The sequence below is a fragment of the Hyla sarda genome, chromosome 1, assembly GCF_029499605.1.
Source record: "Hyla sarda isolate aHylSar1 chromosome 1, aHylSar1.hap1, whole genome shotgun sequence".
In the NCBI taxonomy this organism is placed as follows: domain Eukaryota; kingdom Metazoa; phylum Chordata; class Amphibia; order Anura; family Hylidae; genus Hyla; species Hyla sarda.
Window position 1 is genome coordinate 96,318,114 of NC_079189.1, and position 27,947 is coordinate 96,346,060.

Sequence of the window (27,947 nt, forward strand, 5' to 3'; positions counted from 1 at the left end):
CATCTCCATACATAAGACATTGGTTTGGCACCTCGGGACGATTCACTATGTCACAGTAGTCAAATTCAAAGGTAGCCAATCGGCACTGGAAGAGTAATACCAATACATGGTATACAACCCTTGGGTCATTGTCAAATTGGCCCAGTAGTGTTGTGGAGTTGGATTGGATTGTTGGGTTTACACTCCACATATACAAAAAAGGATATGTATCAGGAACATGGTGTAGGAACCTTCTTGCAGTGCGAGGCGTGTATCCATGTTGATTTTCCTTCCAGTTTCACCGAGGTCGGAGTTGTCAGTGGAACCTGGTAGGGGCCTTTGAATCTAGGTTCCAGCGGCCCCCTCATATGTCTATTCACGAGGACAAACTCTCCGGGCTGCAGATTGTGACTTCCTGGTTCAGCGTCTGGATCTGGAATGGAAGAGTAAACTGCAGCATGTGTTACTCTCAGCTCATTTCAACAGTGTGATAACAAACTTTACCAAACAATCATTTCCTGCACTAAGCTTCTGAGAGTAGTAACATCCTAGCTTAGGGACCCCCCCCCCCCCCCAAAAAAAAAAAATGTGTCTCATATGGGTTTAGACCTGTTGGCTGTCGGGGTGTGTTTCAGAATACAAAGGGACACCTTGCAGTTGATTGACGCAAGGAAAGATGGTAGATCCACTGATGTGGTGGCACACTCATGTTGCGATGTGGCACAGAGTAGAAGGTCATCCACGTATTGAAGTAGAGTCACATTATGATGGGTGCATAACCTTGGATCCAGACAAGTGGATAAGGCTTGAGAAAAGTGATTGGGGGAGTTCTGAGCTCCTTGTGGCAAGCGGGTCCAGGTGTACTGTCCACCTTGATGAGTAAAGGCAAAAAGATATTGGCAGTCTGGATGCAACGGAACGCTGACACATACTGGACACATAGTCTGTGTAACTATATATATTTTATACTTTTCAAGCAGTATATTGTAATTGCCTTCATTCTGAAATCTCTAAAAACAGTTTTTCCCAAAACCTTAGCATGCTCCTTGGTCGCTTCCCTGTACTGTGCTTGGTATGAAAAGACCTTTAATACTATCCTCTAATATATTAACCAATGTCTTCCTTCAATTGCAAACAACTCAATACTATTTCCAATCAATTTTCCTCCATCCTAATTGAAATCTTGAATCTTGTTGGACTAAAGATAATAGAATTCTACCATATTTGGTTTCAACCTCTGGATTCTATTAGGATGATATAAGACAATTGATCCAGTTCTCTTGATCTAATCACTTAGAAATTAGTAGAATGAACACTTCCAAGAAATCAATCCCAATCCTGGGTACTAAACACAACTGATGGAGGAAGACTTTATCTTGTTACTATGTACATCCAGGGTAACAAGATGCCCACAAGCAAGGCCAGCCATTTTGTAAATGCAGATTGAATAGGGGATTATTTGGGACCAGAAGTGAATTTCAATTATACAGAGAAATACTGCATGGATTCATTCACTGTTAATGAAAATTGATTTCAGATACAAAGAGAGTGTCTTTTAATAAATAACTCTTGGCAACTGTAAAGGGAAGTGCCGAATATAAATGAATACAGCTCTTTTCATGAAGTGGTGCTCTTAGCGATAATGCAAGTGATGCTGCATGGTTTTAAAAAGCGGTTTTGGACTGGGAATTGTCTGGCTCCTTTTTCTACAGCAACGTCATGGGTATAGACTTGTGGGAAGCGTTAAGTGTTCAGCAGTATAAAAGAACGGCCCAGCCTTCATTTGCTACTTGTAATAATAGTCTTAATGGAAGAGGAGCTGAATCAATACATCAAGACAGCTGTTAACAGATTATTTTAATGGAGTCTAAACAGCTTTTCTTTTCTCTCAGTTTGGAATTTAAAAATCTCTACAAATGACAAGAATGGTTAAGTTGCGTCTCTATATACATCAAAATATGAGTTCTTGTGCAAACGCCCTGCTCACAAGAGGTCACAAAACCTCAACCTAGAAGATATCTGCTGCAAGACTTCCATGAAATTGTTCTTCTTAAGACACTAGGAGGCTGCTACGGGTCACAGTTCCATGGTACTTAAAGACCTAAGGAGAACGACGAGGGTAAGCAGACAATCACTCTTGTGAGTCTGGATGATTTCCAACTATACAAGAGAATCAACAACTGGACATGTCATCACTCTTAAAGGAAGACATGGAAAAAAAACTTTTCAAACCTTTGGGACAGGCTTTGTATGAGTTCATCGAGACAAGGTCCAAAAGCAAGGAAAGGTTTTATTTGTGTGCTTCAGGTAATATACAATGTATTTCAATGCTTTACTTTTACCTGCAATATTTATGTCATTAACTTATGTATTGACATTGTGTATCAATGTCCTATGTACTATCTGCAGGTAGACTACTGAATATAAAATTGCAATATACCTTGACAAGTGTTAGTGCTTTTTCATGAATAATTTAAAATATAAAATTGATATCATATTCAAAATGTCATACGAAGTTAACACAGTTTTTTCTTTGGAATTTCATGCAATATTTTTATATTCATTTGTTAAAATGATATTAATCTGAATCTGTATTATGTCTCCTGGGAAAACAACAGAACATTATTGCCTTTGTTACTATACTACATAATGCTGATCAGAACACTTTATATGTACATTATATGTACATAAACACTTTTTGGCCCAAACACAAGAAGCTTTTTCTTTCCCTATTCTGTATATTTTGGTTAAATATTTGCTGCTAGCTACAATATATAAATACCAAGATATAGAATGATTGATATTGAAATAGGAAAATGAAGGCATGTAACTAGTGAGAGGATATGTGATTTATTAAATATAGGAAAGGAGACCATTTCAAGATGACCAAACATTGCGTCATCCCGAGGTTGCAGTTTACAGTTTTAGCCAAAGCATTTTTACATTTTACTGGTTTGAAATGTGTTCAGGAAGTTGTGATAATAGAGAAGTGTAGACTACAGCTATAGATACTACATTCAGCAATGCCTAAGCCGACATAAGCCAAAAGTGACTTACTTTTTCTAATCTACTCTACCGCATGGCTCTACTATGGAAGCATATTACCCATAAAGGAAGATTTAGAGTAACAAAGTGGCAAAGAAGCTTATATACAGTTTTGTAACATTAATTTAGAAAGATTAACATGGCTGTACATTCACATGTTATATACTAATAACTAACTTTAATGGTAAGGCGCTAGGTGGCGATCATCACCATCACCACAACCTCAGTCCCCATAAGGGAAATGACCCAGTGGTCCCGCAGCCCCACTACTGCCTGACCTAGTCCCCTGGCTCTGGGCTACTCCAACTACAGACACAGTGGTGCAGCAACAATGGCCGCCACATTGTATCACACCAGTGTAAACAGATCATTCGGTTCACCTTTCCAAATGCTCCCTGCCAGCAGACTGGAAGAAGATAGGTATTAACCATTATGCAGTCTCCTGTTAATTATAAATGCCTGAGCCAAATGGGTGGAGTGATGGAACCAAGAGGGGCAAACTAATACAAATGTACCACAAATTTAGAAAGACCAGGGTGCACATCTACATGTTAAACATTGATTTATTGTTTCTTAGAAAAATATTGGTAACTAACAACATGGAAGTTAGTATACATCTGGATTGAACTGTATAAGCCCACTTGGCACTTCACAGCCACCTATTTCAAGTGGGTTCCTAACTTTAATGCCGGACAGTGACAACCATAGTTGCAATACCAGTGCCCATAAGGGGGGGGGGGGGCGAACCATTGTTCCTGCAGCCCAACTACTGCCAGACCTAGCCTGGCTCTGGGCTATGCCACCCCACAAACACAGCACTGCAGCAACAATGGCCTCCATACCAGTGTGAACAGATCACTAAGCTCCCCTTTCCATACCTGCCAGCGTTTTCAATTGGTTAAAGCCTTGCTTTTCCCAGTCTTCTGGAAGAGAGCATATGTCAATGTGAGCTTAGTAATCGGTTCACACTGGTGTGGCAGCATGTGGCAGCTGTTGTTGCTGTGCAGTTATGTCTTTGGGATGGTGTATCTCAGAGCCAGGGAGCTGTCAGTAGTGGGGCTGCAGGACCACTCAGTTACTCACCTTGCTGCACTGGCATTGTGGCAAAGGTGGTTGCTGCCCCACATCACGCTATTAGAGTTTGAGACCCACTTTATTCAGTTGGCTGTGAAGTGGAAAATGGCCTTATACAGTTTAAATAAAATATATACTAAATACCTGATGTTAGTTGTGTAAATTGCACTGAGAAGTGTGATGACTCGCTCTTGCAAATAGGTGCGGTTGCAGTATAGACGCAAGGAAACAGTACTTTTCAAATAAAAGTTCAGTGTTTTAGTCACACGTGGCACACAGCAAACAGTCTTTACATGCAGAACAAAAGGAAAATGTAGCAAAAGTCCACCTGTTATTTCCTTAGGTGTTTGTTCACACCTGAGTCCATGCCATGCAGCATCAAGCAAGTCTTTTCCAGGCCTCCAGGCAGGATGTTCACCAGCTTCCAACCTTAGAGCAAACGCAGGGACGAACTCCATATGCAGCTCTCTCTGGTAGTGTGAGCTGAAACTAGCAACTCAGCTGGTGAAACAGGTTGCCTTTAACCCCTTAAGGACCCAGCCATTTTACACCTCAGGACCCGGCCATTTTTTGCACATCTGACCACTGTCACTTTAAACATTAATAACTCTGGAATGCTTTTAGTTATCATTCTGATTCCGAGATTGTTTTTTCGTGACATATTCTACTTTAACATAGTGGTAAAATTTTGTGGTAACTTGCATCCTTTCTTGGTGAAAAATCCCAACATTTTATGAAAAATTTGAAAATTTTGCATTTTTTTAACTTTGAAGCTCTCTGCTTGTAAGGAAAATGGATATTCCAAATATTTTTTTTTTTATTCACATATACAATATGTCTATTTTATGTTTGCATCATAAAATTTACGAGTTTTTACTTTTGGAAGTCACCAGAGGGCTTCAAAGTTCAGCAGCAATTTTCCAATTTTTCACAAAATTTCCAAACTCACAATTTTTCATGGACCAGTTCAGGTTTGAAGTGGATTTGAAGGGTCTTCATATTAGAAATACCCCACAAATTACCCCATTATAAAAACTGCACCCCCCCAGAGTATTCAAAATGACATTCAGTCCGCGTTTTAACCCTTTAGGTGTTTCACAGGAATAACAGCAAAGTGAAGGAGAAAATTCACAATCTCCATTTTTTACACTCGCATGTTCTTGTAGACCCAATTTTTGAATTTTTACAAGGGGAAAAAGGAGAAAATGTATACTTATATTTGTAGCCCAATTTCTCTCGAGTAAGCACATACCTCATATGTCTATGTAAAGTGTTCGGCGGGCGCAGTAGAGGGCTCAGAAGCGAAGGAGCGACAAGGGGATTTTGGAGAGTACGTTTTTTTGAAATGGTTTTTGGGAGGCATGTTGCATTTAGGAAGCCCCTATGGTGCCAGAACAGCAAAAATCCCCCACATGGCATACCATTTTGGAAACTAGACCCCTTGAGGTACGTAACAAGGAATAAAGTGAGCCTTAATACCCCACAGGGGTTTCACGACTTTTGCATATGTAAAAAAATAAAAATAAAATTTCACTAAAATGTGTGTTTCCCCCCAAATTTCACATTTTTGCAAGGGTTAATAGCAGAAAATACCCCCCAAACATTGTAACCCCATCTCTTATGAGTATGGAGGTATCCCATAAGTTGACCTGAGGTGTACTATGAGTGAACTACAATGCTCAGAAGAGAAGGAGTCATATTTGGCTTTTTGAGAGCAAATTTTGCTCGGGGGCATGTCGCATTTAGGAAGCCCCTATGGTGCCAGGACAGCAAAAAAAAAAACACATGGCATACCATTTTGGAAACTAGACCCCTTGTGGAACGTAACAAGAAATAAAGTGAGCCTTAATACCCCACAGGGGTTTCACGACTTTTGCATACGTAAAAAAAAAAAAAAAAAAATCACTAAAATGTGTGTTTCCCCCCAAATTTCACATTTTTACAAGGGTTAATAGCAGAAAATACCCCCCAAAATTTGTAACCACATCTCTTCTGAGTATGGAGGTACCCCATAAGTTGACCTGAAGTGCACTACGGGCGAACTACAATGCTCAGAAGAGAAGGAGTCATATTTGGCTTTTTGAGAGCAAATTTTGCTCGGGGGGCATGTCGCATTTAGGAAGCCCATATGGTGCCAGGACAGCAAAATAACCCCCACATGGCATACCATTTTGGAAACTAGACCCCTTGAGGAACGTAACAAGGCATAAAATGAGCATTTACCCCCCACTGGTGTCTGTCAAATCTTTGGAACAGTGGGCTGTACAACATTTTTAATTTGCACAGCCCACTGTTCCAAAGATCTGTCAGACACCAGTGGGGTGTAAATTCTCACTGCACCCCTCATTACATTCCGTGAGGGGTCTAGTTTCCGAAATGGGGTCACATGTGGGGTTTTGTTTTTTTTGCGTTTGTCAAAACCGCTGTAACAATCAGCCACCCCTGTGCAAATCACCTCAAATGTACATGGTGCACTCTCCCTTCTGGGCCTTGTTGTGCGCCCCCAGAGCACTTTGTGCCCACATATGGGGTATCTCCGTAGTCGGGAGAAATTGTGTTACAAATTTTGTGGGGCTTTTTTCCCCTTTACCTCTTGTCAAAATGAAACGTATAGGGCAACACCAGCATGTTAGTGTAAAAAGTTTATTTTTTTTACACTAACATGCTGGTGTAGACCCCAACTTCACCTTTTCATAAGGGGTGAAAGGAGAAAAAGACCCCCAAGATTTGTAAGGCAATTTCTCCCGAGTACGGCGATACCCCATATGTGGCCCTAAACTGTTGCCCTGAAATACGACAGGGCTCCAAAGTGAGAGCGCCATGTGCATTTGAGGCCTGAATTAGGGATTTGCATAGGGGTGGACATAGGGGTATTCTACGCCAGTGATTCCCAAACAGGGTGCCTACAGCTGTTGTAAAACTCCCAGCATGCCTGGACAGTCAACGGCTGTCTGGCAATACTGGGAGTTGTTGTTTTGCAACAGCTGGAGGCTCCATTTTGGAAAGAGTGGCGTACCAGACGTTTTTCATTTTTATTGGGGAGGGAGGGGGGCTGTGTAGGGGTATGTGTATATGTAGTGTTTTTTACTTTTTATTTTATTTTGTGTTAGTGTAGTGTAGTGTTTTTAGGGTACAGTCACACGGGCGGGGGGATTACAGCGAGTTTGAGCTGCCGCGCAAAATTTGCTGCATCGCAAACTTGCAGCCCGATACTCACTGTAAGCCCCCTGCCCATGTGAATGTACCCTGTACATTCACAGGGGGGGACCTCCAGCTGTTGCAAAACTACAACTCCCAGCATGCCTGAGAATGTTTGGGAGTTGTGGTTTTGCAACAGCTGGAGGCACACGGGTTGGGAAACACTGAGTTAGGAAACAATGTTTCCCAACCAGTGTGCCTCCAGCTGTTGCAAAACCACAACTCCCAAACATTCTCAGGCATGCTGGGAGTAGTAGTTCGGCAACATCTTTAGAGCCAGATGTTGCCGAACTACAACTCCCAGCATGCTTGGAGTTGTAGTTTTGCAACATCTGGAGGACTACAGTTTGCAGACCACTAATACAGTGGTTCCCAATCTGTGCCCTTCCAGATGTTGCAAAACTACAACTCCCAGTATGCCAAAACTGTCCAGGCATGCTGGGAGTTGTAGTTCTGCAACATCTGAAGGGCCAGATGTTACAGAACTACAACTCCCAGCATGCCTGGACAGTAAGGGCATGCTGAGGATGTGTAGTTTTGCAACATCTGGAAGGGCACAGTGGTCTCCAAACTGTGTACCTCCAGATGTTGCAAAACTGCAACTCCCAGCATGCCCAGACGCCAAGGGCTGTCTGGGCATGCTGGGAGTTGTAGTTTACAGGGTCCTATTACAGCAATGCATGTCGCTTTATGGCGACGTGCATTGCTGTAAAGGGCCCGACCGCGGCTGAAGATCTACTCACCTGTCACCGCCGCCGCCATCTTCATCGTCTGGATCCGGGTCTTCAGGGACGAGGTAAGTACCGGGGCCGGTCCCCAGCACTCCCCCGTCCCCCGCCGCGTCCTCCGGTCTTCCTCCCGTCCTCTCCGGACTTTCAGGGGCCGGGCAGGACGGGAGGAAGTAACCGCTCCCCCTCCTGCGATTGGTCGGTTAACTAACCGACAGATCGCAGGGGATCGGAGGAGGTGGCCGGCTTGCCACCTCGCTCCGATACTCCAGCATGGTCCTGGCTGTCTGCGACAGCCGGGATCATGCGAAATTACCGGGCGGTCGGGTCCCAGAGACCCGATCAGCCCGGTATCGCCGCAGATCGCAAGGGCGATTTCCCTTGCGATTTGCGGCGATCGCCGACATGGGGGGCCTACATGGCCCCCCTCGGCGTTTGCCCTGGATGCCTGCTGAAGGATTTCAGCAGGCATCCAGTTCCGATCTCTGCCCGGCGAGCGGCAGAGACCGGAAAACGCCATGACGTATGCATACGTCATGGGTCCTTAAGACCCAGGGTGTGAAGACGTATGCATACGTCATGGGTCCTGAACAGGTTAAAGCCGTCAAAAGGCGGCCTGGATTGTAGGGAATGACCCCCACCCTGCACTTGGTCATTCTCAGTAAGAGCTGTCCCGGATTGTCCTTCCAGCCATACTACGGCCACAGTGTCAGACTGCATCGCAGCACAGACACTGAATAAATACCCCATAATATAAGATAGAAGGAAACTCATGGTCCCCAGTGGCGGGACCCCCACGATCAGGCATCTTATCCCCTATCCTTTGGATAGGGGTCCCTACGTCACTTCTCCTTCCTTCACACTTTTAATTCAATTTGAAAAGTGCACCTATTCGGTGAGGGCGTAAACCCATAATTCGTCGAACGATGCCTGTAAAACGGTGCCTCTAAAAAGCAACAGCTAGTTCACATTATGCGTTAACATCACCATACATCATCCGATTGAAATTACATAGTGACCACAAAAACTTGTGCACAAATATTATACATCACTACAGATCGTACACTACAAAAGGCAACAGGTCACCTGGTGTCAGTAGGTGATACTGTCCCCATTACCACCACATAAGTGAGTATTAACCCCCTAGATGCTATATCTAATGTAGTCAATTTAACATATGTGACTCTAACTGATGAATGTCTTGCTATGTTGAATAGAGGGTTACATTTTTGTCTTACTACAGAGTTCGATCCGGTCAAGTTCGAGATAGACCTTAGGAGAGCAATTAGAAAAATGTACCTGTTTCGTTTTTTCCGGTCCTCTGCTACCAGCACCGGGACAGGATATACAGGGGAGGGGGAGACCCGTCCGAGTAGAGGTCCTCTAGGTTTTGGTCTTAGTCCTAATTTTAACAAACAGGACCGGATCGTTCTGACCGCACTGTGTGAATTAGCGGGACCCTATGAGCAGCATACGGAGGTATCTAATGAAATGTTTCAAGAAGGGAACCCTTCTAAATGTAATCCCCCATTGCCGGCCGGGAGTCCGTTAGATCAATTTATGGAAGCAGTCACAAGAGAAGTTTTGTCTCTTATATATCCAAAAGATAAATCTAATCTATCTAGTAATGAGCTAAACGCTCTGAAATGGCTGCAATCCCGACAAGATATTATATTGAAACCGGCCGACAAGGGGGGCAATATTGTGTTGTTATCTCGTGAATATTATTTAGAGGAGGCCATGTGACAATTGCAGGACACTGATACCTATACCCCACTAACTAGGGATCCAACTATCGAATATACCAGTAAGATTTGTTCAGTTCTGAGATGGGGAGTTGAGCAGGGTTTAATATCAGCGAAGTTTGCAGAAAAACTTATAGTGGAATATCCAAAACGTCCCTACTGGTATTGGCTGCCAAAAATCCACAAGTCTCTCGACCGCCCGCCCGGACGGGGTCGGTGACGGAGTTGGTGTCCAAATACCTTGACTGGTATTTACGGCCTTTATTGGAGAATGTTCCATCGTATCTACAAGATACAGGGGACCTCCTTCGATTATTGGAGGATTTCTCTTGGGAGGAGACGTTCCATCTTGCCAGCATAGATGTGGAGAGCTTGTACACCCGCATCCTGCAGGATGCAGGTGTACTGGCGATCCGCAGACAATTAAGTTATGTCCCAGAGTTGGGTGCTGGCATGATTGATTTTATTTGTGAACTTCTCTTCTTAGTGTTAAAATGTAATTCTTTCCAATTTGATCGAAGGTGGTACAGGCAATCGTCGGGGACAACAATGGTGACTCCGGTCGCCCCGAATTTTGCTAATTTGTATTTGGCCAGCTGCTCCCCTGTATCTTGTAGATACGATGGAACATTCTCCAATAAAGGCCGTAAATACCAGTCAAGGTATTTGGACACCAACTCCGTCACCAACCCCGGGTGGGCAGTCGAGAGACTTGTGGATTTTTGGCCGCAAAGAGACAGCGGTTAATTCACTACTGAATCACAATAGTTACCACCCCATGTATGTGAAAAATTTGCTGCCATTTGGTCAAATGCTTTGTTTAAGACGCATTAACTCTAATATTGCAAATTTTGATTTTCAGGCAGAGGAACTTATGGAAAGGCTACGGCAGAAAAATTATCCAGAAGCCATGCTGCAGCATGCTTATAGGAATGCGAGAGCTTTGGATTGACAAAAACTTCTGGTTAAAAAGAAGAAAAAGCAAGGCAGCATGGCTTCCAAGGATAAACGTTTCATTTTTTCATTTGAATATTGTCTGATGGAACAAGTTCTTAAAAATGCTATTCATAAAAATTGGTTCTTGCTAGCGCAGGGTGAGATCCTCCAGGATGTGGTGAAAAAGAAACCACTCATCACATTCCGCAGGACCGTTAACCTGCGCGATAAGCTAGTTAGGGGACGTGTGAACTAAGCCCAAACGAATTGGTTAACACAAGTTATTCCTACGGGCAACTTCCGGTTTGGGTCTTGTAACTGGTTAAGATATATGTGTCCTAGCAAAGAGGTAGAATTGAGAGGTGAATCATATAGGATAGATTAACATAACATGTCGCACAAAGTCGGTCGTTTATGCCATCAAATGTGAGTGTGGCATGTTTTATGTCGGCAAAACAATCAGACCACTGAACGTTAGATTTTCAGAACATGTCAGATCCATATCTACAGGTAAAGGGGCCCCTAGACTAATTAAGCATATTCGGGAAACCAATGGAGGGGACATCTCATCCATGTCCTTCATGGGTCTCGTACGAATTGATTGTACCCCGGGAGGCAGAGATATGAATACGATGTTTTTAAAGAAAGAAACATCAATTATGTTAAAATCAAGAGCCCTAGGACAACTAGGCTTGAATGATCGGAGAGATATTAATGTGTTCAGTATTTGAACAAATTGATTATGTTTTTGAGTTTTAGGATCTGTAGTGATGTATAATATATGTGCACAAGTTTTTGTGGTCACTATGTAATTTTAATCGGATGATGTATAGTGATGTTAACGTACAATGTGAACTAGCTGTTGCTTTTTAGATACAGGCACCGTTCGGCAATTGATGGGTTAACGCCCTCACCGAACAGGAGCACTTTTCGAATTGTATTAAAAGTGTGAAGGAAGGAGAAGTGACGTAGGGACCTGTGGAAGTAGTGTGAGCTGCGAAACAGACGTTGACCCATCTCTTCTCCCCCTCCCGACGTCTGCATGTACCTCTACTGGGAATAAAGACATTTAACCTCATCCAGACCAAGTGCCGTGAGTTTCCTTCTATCTTATATTATGGGACATTGTACCTTCACTCTATTCACTGAGCACCGGATTGATTGATGCAACTGCTATTGTGGTATCATACATCTGCAAGTCAGTATTCCTACGAAGGTGTGTCTGTTCCGGGCATATTAGCAGTGCCAACTGTGTTTCTCCTCCCAGTTGTACTGAATAAATACTTACTACAAAGCCAGGAGCCTTGGTGACACATAATGCCCATCCAGCACGATGCCTTTCACCTTCTCACATACCCCCCTTCCGCCTTTGTTCAAGCCTGAGGGGGTGAACACTTATGCAACAGTGGGCTTGTGACAGAGCAACGGTGTTGCTTCGCAAAGGACCCACTCTGTGTGCAACCTTGAACTTAAAATTCTGTAGCGACAGAAACCACCTGGTGACCCTGGCATTTTTGTCCTTGGCCTGGCACATCCACTTCAGGGGGGAATGATCCATACGAGACAAAACTTCCTGCCCAACAGATAATAGCGGAGAGACTCGAGTGCCCACTTAATGGCCAGGCACTCTCTCTCCACTATACTATAACTGGTCTGTGCCTGGGTCCGTTTGCAGCTAAGAAAGACAATGAGATGCTCTTCCCCATTGACTTCCTGGGAGAGTACAGCACCGAGACCTATCTCAGAGGCATCAGTCTGTACCACAAATTCCCTTTTGAAGTCGGGTGTCACCAACACTGGAGACCCACATAGGGCCAACTTTAAAGCTGAAAACGCTTGCTCTGTTCGTTCCAACGGACCATGACGGACTAGCGTCCCTTCAGGAGGTCTGTTAAGGGTGCCCCCACCGTAGCAAAATGGGAGATGAATCTCATATAGTAACCCACCATTCTTAAGAACGACTTCGGGTAGTGACAGGTCGGGGTCAATTCCGGATGGCCTCTATTTTGTTTACCTGGGGTTTGACAACAGCACGCCCATTGACATACCCCAGGTATTTGTTCTCTTACAATCCTATGGCACATTTTTGGGGGTTAGCAGTTAACCCGGCCTTCCTAAGGGAGTCTACCACTGCCTGTACTTTAGGAAGGTGACTTTCCCAGTCTGTACTGTGGATGAAGATATCGTCCAGATAATCTGAGGCATACTGACAATGTGGCGGAAGTACAATATCCATTAGCCTTTGAAATTTAGCAGGAGCGCCATGTAAACCAAAGGGTAACACCTTGTACTGAAACAAACCTTCTGGTGTGACAAAGGCTGTTTTCTCTTTGGCAGCCTCCGTCAAGGGCACCTGCCAGTACCCTTTGGTGAGGTCCAAAATATAAAAATACCAAGCCTGTCCTAGCCTTTCAATAAGCTCATCAACTCGGGTCATGGGATATGCATCAAACTTGGACACCTCATTAAGTTTGCGGAAATCATTACAGAACCACAACATACCATCTGGCTTAGGTGTTAAGACTATCAGACTGGCCCACTCACTCTTTGATTCCTCGATGACATCCAATTTTAACATCTCCTGTACTTCTTCCAAGATGGCTTATCGCCGCGACTCAGGTACCCGGTATGGTTTCAACCGTATTTTTACCTGGGGTTCAGTGACAATGTCATGGCGGATGACAGCAGTACGTCCAGGAAGGTCTGAGAACACATCAGTGTTCCTACTGACGAACTCCCTGGCCTCCTGAGTCTGTGCAGAGGAAAGGCTGTCAGCAATTTTCACTGTGGCAACTGCTTCCCTTACACCAGACTGAGGGAGGGGAAACTCCACCCCTAACAAACCTGGCCGGGGGCTGTCATCTACACTAGTCTCCCTGTCTTTCCAAGGTTTCATTAAGTGTACATGGTGCACTTGCTCTGGCTTCCTTGGCCCAGGCTGGTGTACCCTGTGCATAACCTCCCCTACCTTTTTGATCACTTCATAGGGACCCTGCCACCTGGCCAGAAATTTACTATCCACCGTTGGTACTGAAACCAGAACCCGATCTCCCGGGTTAAAATTCCGGACCCAAGCCTGGCCATTATACACTCTGCTTTGAGCTCACTGAGCTGCCTCCATATGTTCCCTAACCAAGTTCAACACTGTTTCCATCCGTTCCTGCAACTGAGTGACATACTCAACTACACTTTTGTGCGGTGTGGGCTGCTGTTCCCACGCTATGTCTAACAGACCATGCGGATGTCTGCCGTATAGCAGTTCAAAGGGAGAGAACCCAGTAGAAGCCTGGGGCACTTCCCACACTGCAAACATGAGATAGGCAGCAAAAGATCCCAATTTTTTCCATCTCTAGCCACCACCCGCTTTAACATATTTTTTAACGTTTGGTTAAACCTTTCTACCAGGCTGTCCATCTGCGGGTGGTAGACGGAGGTCCATAGCTGTTTTACCTGCAGTAACTTACTGAGCTCTTTCATTACCTTTGACATAAACGGGGTACCCTGGTCAGTCAATACCTCTTTAGGTAAGCCCACTCAGGAAAACAACTCTATTAGCACCTTAGCTATGGCTGAGGTATGTCATAGAGGCAGTGCCTCGGGATAACGAGTCGCATAGTCCAGGACTACCAGGATGTGTTGGTGCCCCCTGATTTTGGCAATGGGCCGACCAGATCCATAGGGATCCGCTCAAATGGAACCTTGATGATGGGGAGAGGGATCAGGGGACTACGGTAATGTGGCTTTAGACCTCTTTATACACACTGGGCCAGTAAAAGTGCTGTAAAATTCGGTCCTGTGCCCCACTAGAAAATGCTGATGGGCTAACTCTAACACCAGCCTCCGATATGCTTTAGTCACCACCAATTCCACATTCTCACCCCAAATTTGGTTTACCTGGTACAGCATCCCTTGGTGGACCACAAAACGGGGGTATACAGTCTAAGCTCCCTGTTGTTGTGGTGCACCTTCAACAATTAAAACATTTTCCCAGGCCCGAGATAGAGTCGGGTCCTGGTGCTGTGCCAAAATTTTCTCCTGTAACCTTGAGGTCTGCCAACTCTGGCCCTGACAGCAGATCCTCTTCATCTCCTACCATTACCCTCAGTGGAGACGACACCTCCTCCTCCTCCACCGTAGTGGTAGTCACCCCAACTGCCGTTGTTTCTGACTCAGGTTCCCAGGGTTCCGGGGTCACCCCTGAGCAGGTCTTGGGAACTCTTGTCTGGGGCCACAGAGACACGAACCCTGGAAAGTCTCTCCCAACTATTATCTCATATGGCAACTTTGTGGCAATGGCCATCTCATGAGTCCGGCAGCCAGTTGCTGTTAACAAAGTCACCAAGGCAGTCTTTTAAGTCCCCATGTATACACAGTACTCCAGCCTGTCGTCCCATGTACTCCGTGGGTGGCACAAGGTTGGACCTCACTAAAGTCACCATGCTACCTGAATTAATCAGGGCCACCACAACAGTATTTCCCACCTTCACCTGGCAGAGATTATCAGAGTCCCCATGTATACACAGTACTCCAGCCTGTCGTCCCGTGTACTCCGTGGGTGGCACCAGGTTGGACCTCACTAAAGTCACCATGCTACCTGAATCAATCAGGGCCACCACGACAGTATTTTCCATCCTCACCTGGCAGAGATTATCAGAGTCCGCTGCCCTGGGAACAACTGTGGCACACACTCTCTGGGCATACAGGGACGGGCGGAGTGCGTAGTTGGTGTCCATAAATTCTTCCCGCTGGGGACAATCAGCCCCAACATGTCCCGGTTGTTGACACCCCCAACACAGCAACAGGGCGGGGCCTTTGGAAAACACCTCCCAGGGACTTTTAGGGCTTTCTAGCTGCCTGGGCAAGGGTTGGGACCTCCTGGGTTTCACCGCCCCCTCCCGCAGTTTCATGGTGGCATCGAACTTCTCCACCAGGTCCACCATCCCAAGGGCATTGTCATGGGTTACCTGGCCAATCCAGCTTTGGAGGGAATGTGGCAAAGCCCCCCCAGAATACATCGGCCAGGAGACATTCCAGCATAGCGTGGGGGCTTAGCACCTCTGGCTGCAGCCATTTTTGCAGGCGGTGCAACAGGACATAATACTGTGGCCTGACAGGCTCAGCCATCACGTGCTGCAACAGCAGCTGGTTGGTTTCCTGCTGGTGCTTGTTGGACTCCCACTGTTGCAAGTTGGCCTCCACAAGTGCTTTTACGACAGCCTCCATCTTGGCAAGACTGCAGACACTGAATCACTGCAGACACTGGAGCACTGCTTTGCCTTGTCTCACAGGAAAAACACACCTGTCGTACTGACAGTCACTTGTCGTAAGGTTTGTTGCCCCTAGCAACAACTCCAACGGGTTCTCCCAGGCTTGGTTCTTGGCAACAGCGTACTGCAATTCAACCGCTGACCTACCTGCGCTGCCCATATCCTCCACCAAATGTGATAACTTGCTCTTGCAAATAGGTGCGGTTGCAGTATAGAGGCAAGGAAACAGTATCAAATCAAAGTTTTCAAATCAAAGATCAGTGTTTTATTCACACGTGGCACACAGCAAACAGTCATTACATGCAGAACAAAAGGAAAACGTAACAAAAGTCCACATGTTATTTTCTTAGGTGTTTGTTCACACCTGAGTCCATGCCATGCAGCATCAAGCAAGTCTTTTCCAGGCCTCCAGGCAGGCTGTTCAGCTTCCAACCTTAGAGCAAACACAGGGACAAACTCCACATGCAGCTCTCTCTGGTAGTGTGAGCTGCAACTAGCAAATCCCCCTCAGGTTGCCTTTAAGGCCAACAAAAGGCGGCCTGGATTGTGGGGAATGACCCTCACCCTGCAATTAGTCATTCCCAGTAAGAGCCGTCCCGGATTTGCCTTCCTGCCATACTACAGCCACAGTGTGAGACTGCATCGCAGCACCGACAATAAATAATACTGGCTCTTACTTCAGGAGCCTTGGTGACACATAACGCCCATCCAGCACGATGCCTTTCACCTTCTCACAGAAGCAATAGATCAACGTATAACATGTGATTGTGCACCCATCCCTTTAATTTTTTTCAAAATTTGTGGTACAAATATACAGTTTTGTGTTTGAAGATTGTTGACTTCATGGCTCATTGTAATAGCTACAGCAGTTTTTAGCTAATGACTAAAAACTTACTAATAGTGGAGTGTGTTTATACCCTTGTACACATAATGCTTAGTTCAATAAATGAAGAAAAAGCATCTGTTTTATATTTTTTGCTTTAGAGTACTAATTGAAAGTCATGTTGAAAGGCTATGGACACTTTTGGATCTTTTTGTTTGTTTGCTGAATTGCATATAGTATTGTCTAAACAGCATCTTCGTAATTATTTTTTATTAAAAAATGTGCATTGTTTGGCATCTGCATGTACATGGTTCACAATACATAGCAAGCTGCAAGTGTCACTTCCATTATGCCAGGTCTCTGACAGCTCGATCTCCAGACAATGCTGTTTCTCTATAACACTCGAGCCTGTCTAATGGAATTGACACTGAATGGCATTAAGCAGCTTGCCGTGTATTATGATAGTGCAAGCTGCAGAAGCCAAATGCTCAAAGATTTTTAACAGAAACCAAATACAAAAACATTTTATCCTATAATACATTCTATGAAAAATGTATCCAAAGGCGTCCATAGCAGTATTAATACCTATAGTAATTTTCAACATGTAAAACAAAAGGGGTTAAAGCATTGTGCTGGGCTGTCTTATAATGTACTCAGAGACCATGCTAATGATACATTATCAAGTACAGCAGATCTTTAGAGTTACAACTGACATTCCTAATGCCTTTGTCAATGGAATGTCAGTGCTAAGTCAGTGCTAGTTCTATGAGAAGTAATTACACCTTAAGCATTTAATATTAATATTTAATACGCATGAAAAGGAATTATCTTATTGTAAACATCATGCATGCATCTATATTATAGGGAGCCTTCCAAAGCTAGATGTCTGCGTTCCTGTTTCTCAGTTAACACCACTTTTATTCTATTAACTTTTATCTTTAAGACAACAACATTTTTTGTTTTCTTTTTTTATGGATGCTTTGGTTAAAACAAACAAAATCAAGGACAACTAGGTCTTTGACAGTCATTGATGTACATGAACAAGTCTATGGTCAATGCCTCTCTTCATTCTCTGCAAATCCACCATAAATAAAATAAAGCAAGTTTTGGTCACCAGGGTTGTATCAGAGATGTTAGATAATATTGATGTATCACATTATTAACACATCAACATAGATCCTCAAAAATAAATACAAGCACAAAATAATGCACGGTCAAATGATCCTAGGGTGCGTTCACACTGCGGAATCTCTGCTCGCTGAATTCAGAGAACGGAGATTCCATCTGGTGGCCGCTGCCGAAAATACTTCGGCGCTAGGGCCTCTGGGCACTGGGCCGTCACCATTGACGACTATGCAGTGCTCAAGGAATCCGCACAAAGAATGAACATGTTCTTTCTATGCGTGGAACAATTTGAGCAGCGGAGCTGTCCGCCACTGAAATTCCGCAGTGTGAACGGGTCTCGCGGAGACCCATTCACACAAATGTTATGTTTACACCGTGGAATTCCGTTGTGTGAATGTACCCTAAACATGAAAATGGTACTGAAATGGTTCATTATTTAATGTGATCATGGGGGTATAATTTAATACCTGGCAGGGATTGGCATTTTTAATTGTTGTAATCACTTAGGTCTTGTACTTCTACAAGAACAGGAGTTAAAGGTAATATGTCACAGTGAAAAATGTATCCCTTTTTCGCAGGATAGGGGATACGTTTTAGACACAGGGGGTCCGATTGCTTGGACCTCACAATCTCCTGAATGGGGCCCCAGGATCGGACTCCCTGTGATCTCCTGTAGGGGGCCCCAGCTCTCCCGAGCCGAACGGCTTTACCATAGAGATACAGTATATGGAGGGGGCGTGGCGGCCCCAGCTTCGGGCGGGGGTCGTAACGTGCCACTCCAGGGAAAGCTGGAGCCCTGTATAGGAGATAGCAGGGGGCCCAACTGCTGCGATAGAATAGGGGATAAGTTTCTCACTATGAGACTTCTTCTTTAATAAATTGTACCAATTCTGCTCCGGGTTCACACCCATTCGTGACTAATGATCCCCAAGGGGGTTCCCTAGTTGGAGATCATTAGTCCCGAATGGGTGTGAACCCGGATGGGAATTGGTACAATTTGCATTATTAATCCTGGGAGCCCCTCTTGGGATTATTTGGATATAAGTTCTTCTTTAACAGGCGGCTCAGCCCAATCATAAAGTATGAACATAACTGCAATGGAAAATTATTATGGAATCTGTATGGTATATATGGAGAGGCTGTATTGATCTGTGGTCAACAAATCTAAGGCTTTGAAACTATCTGAATAGAGGTTGATCTTCAGGAAGAGTATTTATCTTCCAAGCTACAAGAGGCAAGCTAATGAGTAGAGCTTAATTTCTTTCAAGAAGATGAGATGTGGAAGAAAAATAAACAGTTTTTTTTATAAAGCATATGTAAAGCTTACATTTTATAAAGCATCAGTTTTCTTTTATATACCTAACAGCTATCCAACAGTGTCTGCATCACTTAGTACCAAAAAGAGTTGACAGATTTCCTTTAACCGCTAAAGGACGCAACTCATTTTGGCCTTAAAGGGGTACTCCGGAGGAAATTGTTTTTTTTTTCATCTAAACTGGCTCCAGAAAGTTAAACAGATTTGTAAATGAATTCTATAAAAAAAAAAAAAAATCTTAATCCTTCCAGTTCTTATCAGCTGCTGTTTACTACAGAAGTTGAGTTGTTCTTTTCAGTCTGACCACAGTGCTCTCTGCTGACACATCTGTCCATGTCAGGAACTGTCCACAGCATGAGAGGTTTGCTATGGGCATTTGCTCCTGCTCCAGACAGTTCCTGACACAGACAGAGGTGTCAGCAGAGAGCACTGTGGTCAGACAGAAAAGAACAACTCAACTTCCTCTGTAGTCTACAGAAGCTGATAAGTACAAGAAGCATTAATATTTTTATATAGAAGTAATTTACAAATCTGTTTAACTTTCTGGAGCTAGTTGATATGAAAAAAATTAAATAAAAATGTTTTCCACCGGAAATATTCTCACATGAGGTATTTCCTTACTCAAGAGAAATGGGGTTTCAAATTTTGGGGGACATTTTCACCTAATACCCCTTGTGAAAATGAAAAATTTGGGGTAACATCAGCATTTTAGGGAAAAAATAAAATTTTTCATTTTCACGTCCAAATTTATTGAAAATTCATCAAACACCTGTGGGGTGTTAAGGCTCACTGTACCCCTTGTTACTTTCCTTGAGGTGTGTAGTTTCCAAAATAGTATGCCATGTGGGGTGTTTTTTTGCTGTTCTGGCACCATGGGGGCTTACAAAATGCGACATGCCCCCCAAAAACCATTTCAGCAAAATTCGCTCTTTAAAATCCCATTGTCGCTCCTTCTCTTCTGAGCCCTCTAGTGCACCCACAGAGCACTTTACTTCCACATATGAGGTATTTCTTTACTCGAGAGAAATTGTGTTACAAATTGTGTGGGGCTTTTTCTCCTTTTACCCCTTGTAAAAATAACAAAGCAGGGGACCTCCACTTGCCATCTTGGCTTACCAGATCTTCGCTGTCCTGCCGCAGGTGATCCGATGAGCCATACAATACCACAGCATTGCTGCAGATGCCGTTATCAGGATATAGGGTAAAACTTAGTGACGGGTTCTCTTAACATGTGCAATGTTAACCCCACGGTGGCCAGATATGTAACTGAATCTTGTCAATCATCACTATTCTATCGAATCCATTATTGTTATTCATATTATAAGGCTACGTTACCCCACTATGACTACCACCTATGGATGAAAACACACCAATATGTGTAGGCTATTAGCCGTATGACCTTGGCAGTAAAAGTGCATTATTCCCTTCAAGCTCATGCAGCCATTGACCATGACCACTGTGGTTCTGGTTTAGTCCGCATGCAGCTGCTGCAAAATTGGATCATACTGTACCGGAAAGATTGTTTTATCTTCTTCAACTGATGTTATTTAGTCTAATAAGACTCATATTCATAAGTCCTTTTTCTTGCAATTAATTTAATGATCTGGCGCAATGCAATGCCTTGGAGCACAACCTCATTTATATACACTAGTATAAATTGTGGCCATTATGTTATTATAAATATATTGTTTTGCGTTACTACAAAGCATATATACTGTCATTTTGTCCATCAGTTGGCCATGAGGTTCAGGACACAGTAGATTGGACCAGGATCAAAGGCTTCTAATGCCCAGGCCAAGTGATGGTGATAAGGAACAGTATTAAATACTAAAAATCCAAGTAGAATCATACACCTCTAGATTTAAGATAGTTATCTTCTTATATAAAGGAGTATTTAAATGATGATGGTGATTTCCATGTTTGTATTGTTCATACAATAAAATAAATTTAGTTCTCAGACACTGATCTTGAGAAGTAAATCTATATATAGATATATATATAAAACTCAACGTGTGTGTGTGTGTGTGTGTGTATGTATGTATGTGTGCATGTTCCACAAAAACTTCCAAACGCCTAAAGATATTAACATCAAACTTGGCACACATGTTACACATGTCAGCAACAAACATAGGATAGGTGATTTAACCCTTACTTACCCCAGGGGCCAGGGGCGGGTTTATGTTTAAAGTCCTATGCAAGTCTATGGGAAATATATGTTACTGCATAACTTCCAAACGGCTGGAGATATTTTGATAATACTTGGTCACATGTTACTTATATGTCCACTTAAAATATAGGATAGTTCATTTAACCCTTAACTACCCCCATTTGTGAGGGTCGGGGGTTTTGTTTAAAGTCCCATGCAAATCAATGGGAAATGTATGTTCTCACATAACTTCTGTACGGCTGGAGATATTTCAATACCTGGTACACATATTATAGGTCGGAATATGAGGACGGGATGGGAGGTCGAGATAGGAGGTCAAGATAGGAGGTCAAGATATTTTCCTCCCCAACAAGGATTAGGAAGGAAAAACCGGGCAACGCCGGGTAATCAGCTAGTGAAAAGATAAAAAGGACTAAAAACCAGCTGTGATAAAATAATCATGTCCCCATAGACACCCTAGGCCTCTTGATTTACAAACATTAGTTTTATATGACATCTAAAATAGCTAAAATCATCATATTAAATCAAGTATAGATGATTTCAGATGAGTTATATGATGCATTTAACAAAACTCAGTCACTGTCCTTGTTGATTTTCAGCCTGACATCTGGAATAGAAGGAGATAAATTATAGATAAAATACATCTATCTATACATAATCTTCATTGCCACTTTAAAGAGTCCCAGGAGGAATGTTAAAGTCTTTGAATATTTCAAGCAGATGATTCATGTGCATTATATATCATTGCAAGAGACTGTGTAACATTGTAATTATGTCTTCCAGTGGCTAAGGAGGAGGAAGTTCATATATCCTTGGTGAGACACTACAGAGTTTGTTTAGATGAGAAATATGAAGTGGCCGAGATGTGGTTTCTGAAAGATCTTCAATATATTGATGGTAAAGAACCAGATACTGTAAGTTTTAATCATAAAAATACAATACTCATTAATAAGTCAATGCCAATAACACTGCTTGACCAACCCCCCCCCCCCCCGCCCCTCATGACATCATGTCCCGCCCCCTCAATGCAAGTCTATGGGAGGGGGCTGAGCTTGTGACATCATAGCCGTCATAGTGATGTCACACCGCACCCCCTCAATGCAAGTCTATGGGAGGGGGCGTGACAGCCATCAATGCAATGAGTTGCATTGAGGGGGCGGAGCATGATGTCATGAGGGGGCAGGGCTATGACATCACAAGCTCCCGGCGCCGGCTCCAGCGTTTGAAACAGTTTGTACCAAATGCTGAGCAGCGGAGTACCCCTTTAAGTGTGGGGATGGAATCTGAGTTCCACCTTTAACAATAGCCTGACATACTGATATCAGGGTGGGAAGTATTATTTTCTTGTGGTGATGAGAATGCTTATTAATATTTATATTTAACAATGCTAATTGGGCATCTAGAATCACTGGGAAACCACATAGAGTGGAAAGGAACTTTCTGGTTTTGACTGCATGACTTTGCTCTATACATGCTTTATATATATGTGCCTTTTGCTTCCTGGTTGCCGTATACATGCTTTGTGCTTCTTGGTCTGTTCCTTTGTTGTCCCTTTGTATCGCCATTATTATTTTTATCTCAATAATCATTTCCAGCACTGAACTATTGCCACTTGACCTTTTTTTGCCCCAATTCCCTGCCGCTGTCATTCTGCTAGTGCTCAGTCTTTGGTGCTCCCCTCTTCTGCCTGCTTTCTGGACTCAAATTTGTAACAAAAAAATAAAAATTGTTCTTGATCAAACCCCAATAGTGTATTTTGTGCTTGATGTAACTCTCCTTTATATTCTGTAGGACAACCCACATTTCGATATGATGTTTGATGAAGTCTGCAATGTGGAAGCCTACAGCTGTGCCTCCAAGTACGCCTTTGCTCGAAGTTTAATTAAGCTGAACACTCTCCATACAAAGAGGGACATCAAGGTGTTAAATTTTGACTCCTCCTACATAGAAGAGGGTGTCATCTGGTCTTCAAACAACGGGGACTGCTTAGTACTTATGAGAATATGTTTTTACGCTTCCAATCTTCTTTGTTTATCTTTATGTCCTATGCCATAGGCTACATGGTAAGCAGCAAAAAGGTTACCAAATCTCTTAAAAGTCACAAGTGACCTGTTGTTAGGTCTGTCTAAATTAACTATTCTAGTGTTAGAGCATGCACAATCCAGGTTGTAGGCTACGTGAGTTATGTCAGTCAGATTGTTACTGAACTTTTTTAGGGGCTAATATATTATGGGAATATGCTAAAGGCAATACTTAGTCTAAACTGAGGTGAATGTTAAGTAAATGACAAGCATAAGACTAGGCAGGAATACCTCTTATGTCTCATGTAAAAAGGTACAAAGTAGAATAATAAAGGTAAATCATTAAGACATTTAAAAAAATTAACTTTTTCATGAAGAAAAATAACAATCTATCCCTCTAAGAACAATAGAGTTGGACAATTGAAATCTTTTCTCTAACCAAACACTATCTGTCAGTTGAGGGGAGAGTTGTCAGGCCCCCATACACATTAGTCAGTCAGTCAGTCCCACTAAAGTCGGCAGATTTGGTAAACTTTTCACTAATGTGTAAGGGCACCTTAAATGTTATAAGATAAAATTCACATTCAAGTCATTACCAATTATTTCTGTGGTTCCGACACCTTAAGCCACCCTCACCCTATACCTAAATCTAAGGTGTCACAGCACTTTCTTAACCATCTGAACCATTTTGTATCTAGTTGAATATTATGACGGTAGCATCGAACATAAGGGTCACTGTTTTCTAAGAAACACCACACTTTGGCTATTCAGACGTTTCTCTAAAACGCATAATAGAATGCAACAGTTTTGGCAATTGGTTGGATTCTGAATTGTGTCTATTATGGGAGTTGTGACATCAGTTGTTGCCTTCAACTATGGAGACGCAGTGCTACATAAAAGTCTGGACTCCCATCGGCCCTGATTAAATTCATCTTTGTACATTTCCAAAAGTTATGGAAATCCAATTTGTGCATTGTTTCTCATTGTTTCTAAGCACTCTACTCGAATACTTTACACCAAAGTACCCTCATGCCTGTGATAGTATAATACTGGGCTGTACACTGAAAAGAACAGCGTGACCTTCCCTAGAGAAATAATGTGTACCCCCATAAGGTACACAAACCACAGGGTGAGAACTTTGGCTGTAATTAATATATTATACAAATTTTAAATGATTATAACATGCAGAATTATTATTCTCTGTGGAAACTCCATCATTTCAATGTATCAAGAGTAGTATCAATGTGTACTGTTAATTTTATCAGTAATATTACCAAAAATAAAATCTATTTATATACCTACCTAGTCAAATGTCTTTTCTTTTTTGCTTTATGTAAACAATGTAGTCAACTATGCTATTGTGTATGCCAAAAGGGGGCTTTTTATATAATTTTAGTCAATAGGAAAATGAGTCTGCAGCATGGCATGCCGCAGCATCTGTTTCTAGCAGCCATTAACATATACATTTTTTCACTTTTTAAATATCAAACCTATATGGTAAATGGAAACAAAAACACTATGAGGGAGACTTAGCAAAATCTGTGAAGAGGAGAAGTTGACCTCTTGCCAATAGCAACCAATCAGATCGCTTCATTTATTTTTCAGAGGCCCTTTTCAAAATGAAAGAAGTGATCTGATTGGTTCTTATGGGCAACTGGTCAACTTTTCCTCTGCACTGGTTTTGATAAATCTCCCCCTATTTAAACAAAGCCTGCATTGTATTTTTTTCCACCTGCCTGCTGCTCAGCTTTAAAGGGGTACTCTGCTGCTCAGGGGGCAGGGCGTGAGATCATGAAGGGGCGTGGCTATGACGTCACGAGATCCCGGCGCCGGCTCTAAGCATTCGGAACAGTTTATTCCAAACGCTGAGCAGCGGAGTACCCCTTTAATCCTTAATGATTGCATTCATTCAGATCAGCATAGCACTAAAGAGCAGCACCTGATGTTGCACATGAGACTTGCATGTCTGTACACAAACCAGTCCAGTTTGTCCTTCTCCGCATTTAATGGTGCCCAGCTTCCAATAAAATAATACTTCATAAATATACAGGTATAAAAATTCAGCTCTCCAGTGCTTCTTCTGCTTTTACTTATTACAATTTAATAATTACATACATGGGCTGGTTTATCATTGTAAAGTAGGGAGGGGGGTCTTCACTGCCTGCCCAGAACTTGCTGCTTCTCAAGATCTGTGCAGTTTTGTCAGTTCTGTGCAGAAACTCTTCCCTGCACAACTCTGGGTAGAAGAGGGATTATGGACCTGTCCATGAGTCACATGACCACCGGTCCTCATGTCTAACTGCACAAATATGGAGCACAAAAAAGGTAAGGCTAAGTACACATCCGTGTTGGAGCTCCACTAGGAGAATCCATTGTAAACTTTACTGTACTTCTTTCCCAATTTCAGATAAGTATACAGCACTTGAAAATAGTTTCAGATAATAAAGCTTAGAAGTCAGGACAATGTAGATTTGATCACTGTCCCTTGAAATAGTGTTTTTACAGCAACTTAGCTAATTTTAGGGAACTTTAAGGGGTACTCCGGCGCTTAGACATCTTATCCCCTATCCAAAGGGTAGGGGATAAGATGCCTGATTACGGGGGTCCCACCGCTGGGGAAACCCGTGATCTTGCACGCAGGACCCCAGTTAAAATCAGTCCCTGGAGCATGTTCGCTCCGGGTCTGATTACCGGCAACCACGGGTCTGATTAAAGCCCCCTCCCATAGGCTTGCATTGAGGGGCAGAGCGTGACATCACACGGGGGCGGAGGCGTGACATCACACGCCGCCGGCCCCGTGGTTGCCGGTAATCAGAACCGGAGCGAACATGCTTCGGGGACTGATTTTAACTGGGGTCCTGCGTGCAAGATTACGGGGGTCCCCAGCGACGGGACCCCCGCGATCAGGCATCTTATCCCCTATCCTTTGGATAGGGGATAAGATGTTTAAGCGCCGGAGTACCCCTTTAAAGTGCTCTCGCATGTGAACATGAAAATGTCTTCTGCAGATTTTTGTGCAGGGATTTAAGGTTCTGTAAATTTTAAAATCCAAATTCCTGGAACTACTGGACTCATGGATTGGTTAACCGTTGTGTAAGGTGCAATATAGGACTTTACTTTACTTACTCTTCTGGTGGTAATCTGTGTCATGACACTCAGAAAGGTTCATGCAAGGAGGTCCTTGACTTGGTATTGGCAGACAGGCTGCCACTGACTTGACCATAGGCTTGAATTAGCAAAAGACAGCGAAAGGTCCTTGTATAACTTATCCTTTCTTGGAAAATACCTTCCCTCTTGGAGGCTAAGGTAATATAAAATGTATTCTTGCAGCATGGATTGGAATCAAGGTAGAAACACTGACTGAAGGTATAGTATATATGGCCTGTATGGATGTAGGCCTAGCATTGACTAGAGCTAGCTGAAACAAATGTAGCTTGGGCAAAGGCCAGTTTACAAGACTAAGTTAAATTTTATCAAGGTAACCTATTCTTTTTGGAAGAAACACGGGGTGGGTTGGGGGACAGAGACAGAAATAAAAGAACCTATGACCTTTCAGCACATTCCAGACACTCCATTTCTTAGATAATGGGTTGGGAATATACAGCTTCCATATTTAGCATCAGGCAGATCCACAGCATTTCTGCAGCAAAACCTGCAACAACTGTGGTCAATGACCCCTTCCAGGAGTGGAATTCACCTTCATAAGATTGTAAACTGCATAAAAACATGGCAACATAGCATGAATACATAGGTATACATGTCTAAAACATCCATTAAAATTATACAAATCAATCACATATCCAACACAAAAAGAAAATCACAATAAATATTAATAAAAAACAGTACTAATACAGTAATAGATTCAAACCCATCTAATAAAATCTATTCACATATCATTTTGATAAAACTAATTTAAGTTGAACCCTCCTGAATTTGTTCTCAGTGCCCCTGGTGAAATGGAATAGTCTCTTTTTTGTACATTCCCAACTTTCATCTAAAACATTTTATGTTCCCTCTGATTGCCGGATATATCAATATTTTATTCATATTTAAAATAAATTACATTTATATCCATAACTGAGGGTTAACATCAAGCAGCCACCTTGCTTTCAAACCCACAAAGAGTTTTATGTGCAAGTTTACTAATGTGAGTGGATATCACTCAGACACATCTGTTGTTTGCTCTCAATGTATTATTGTACATTAAAGGCAGTCCTTTTTCTTTAATCTATCTTTGTTTGTGAGCCGTTTGCAGATAGGTGAGAAGTGTTGTTGGTAGGAAAAGCACTTAAATGAAAAACCTGATGAAGTAAGCATCACAAAACAATCAACACAAATACATATGGAATTCTCAAAACAATAAAGGCTCCATCGCTCAGTTCATCGGTAGGACGGGAGTTGAGCGTAGAAATGAAATAGTTAATTTCCTATTTTTTTTCTCTGCTCAACTCCATTTGGACCCAGTGGTGTCAGTTGGGCTTCAACCTGTTCAGGATCCATTTGCGGAACAAAAGAGCCTAAACT

The 27,947-nt window shown here is 42.9% G+C and overlaps 1 protein-coding gene across 1 annotated transcript; it reads left to right on the plus strand.

Moving 5' to 3' along the window:
• Positions 1-1,765: 1,765 nt before the first annotated feature.
• On the plus strand, positions 1,766-24,287 carry EXOC1L (exocyst complex component 1 like). Its single transcript, XM_056551676.1, has 3 exons — positions 1,766-2,286; positions 22,186-22,316; positions 23,194-24,287. The coding sequence occupies exons 1-3, from the start codon at positions 2,166-2,168 to the stop codon at positions 23,455-23,457; spliced, it is 516 nt and encodes a 171-aa protein (XP_056407651.1). The 5' UTR covers positions 1,766-2,165; the 3' UTR covers positions 23,458-24,287.
• Positions 24,288-27,947: the final 3,660 nt, after the last annotated feature.

Coding starts and splice junctions, on each gene's coding strand:
- EXOC1L (XM_056551676.1), top strand. CDS start 2,166: ATGTCATCACTCTTAAAGGAAGACATGGAAAAAAAACTTTTCAAACCT. Junction 2,287..22,185: donor GTTTTATTTGTGTGCTTCAG/GTAATATACAAT, acceptor TATGTCTTCCAG/TGGCTAAGGAGGAGGAAGTT. Junction 22,317..23,193: donor ATGGTAAAGAACCAGATACT/GTAAGTTTTAAT, acceptor TATATTCTGTAG/GACAACCCACATTTCGATAT.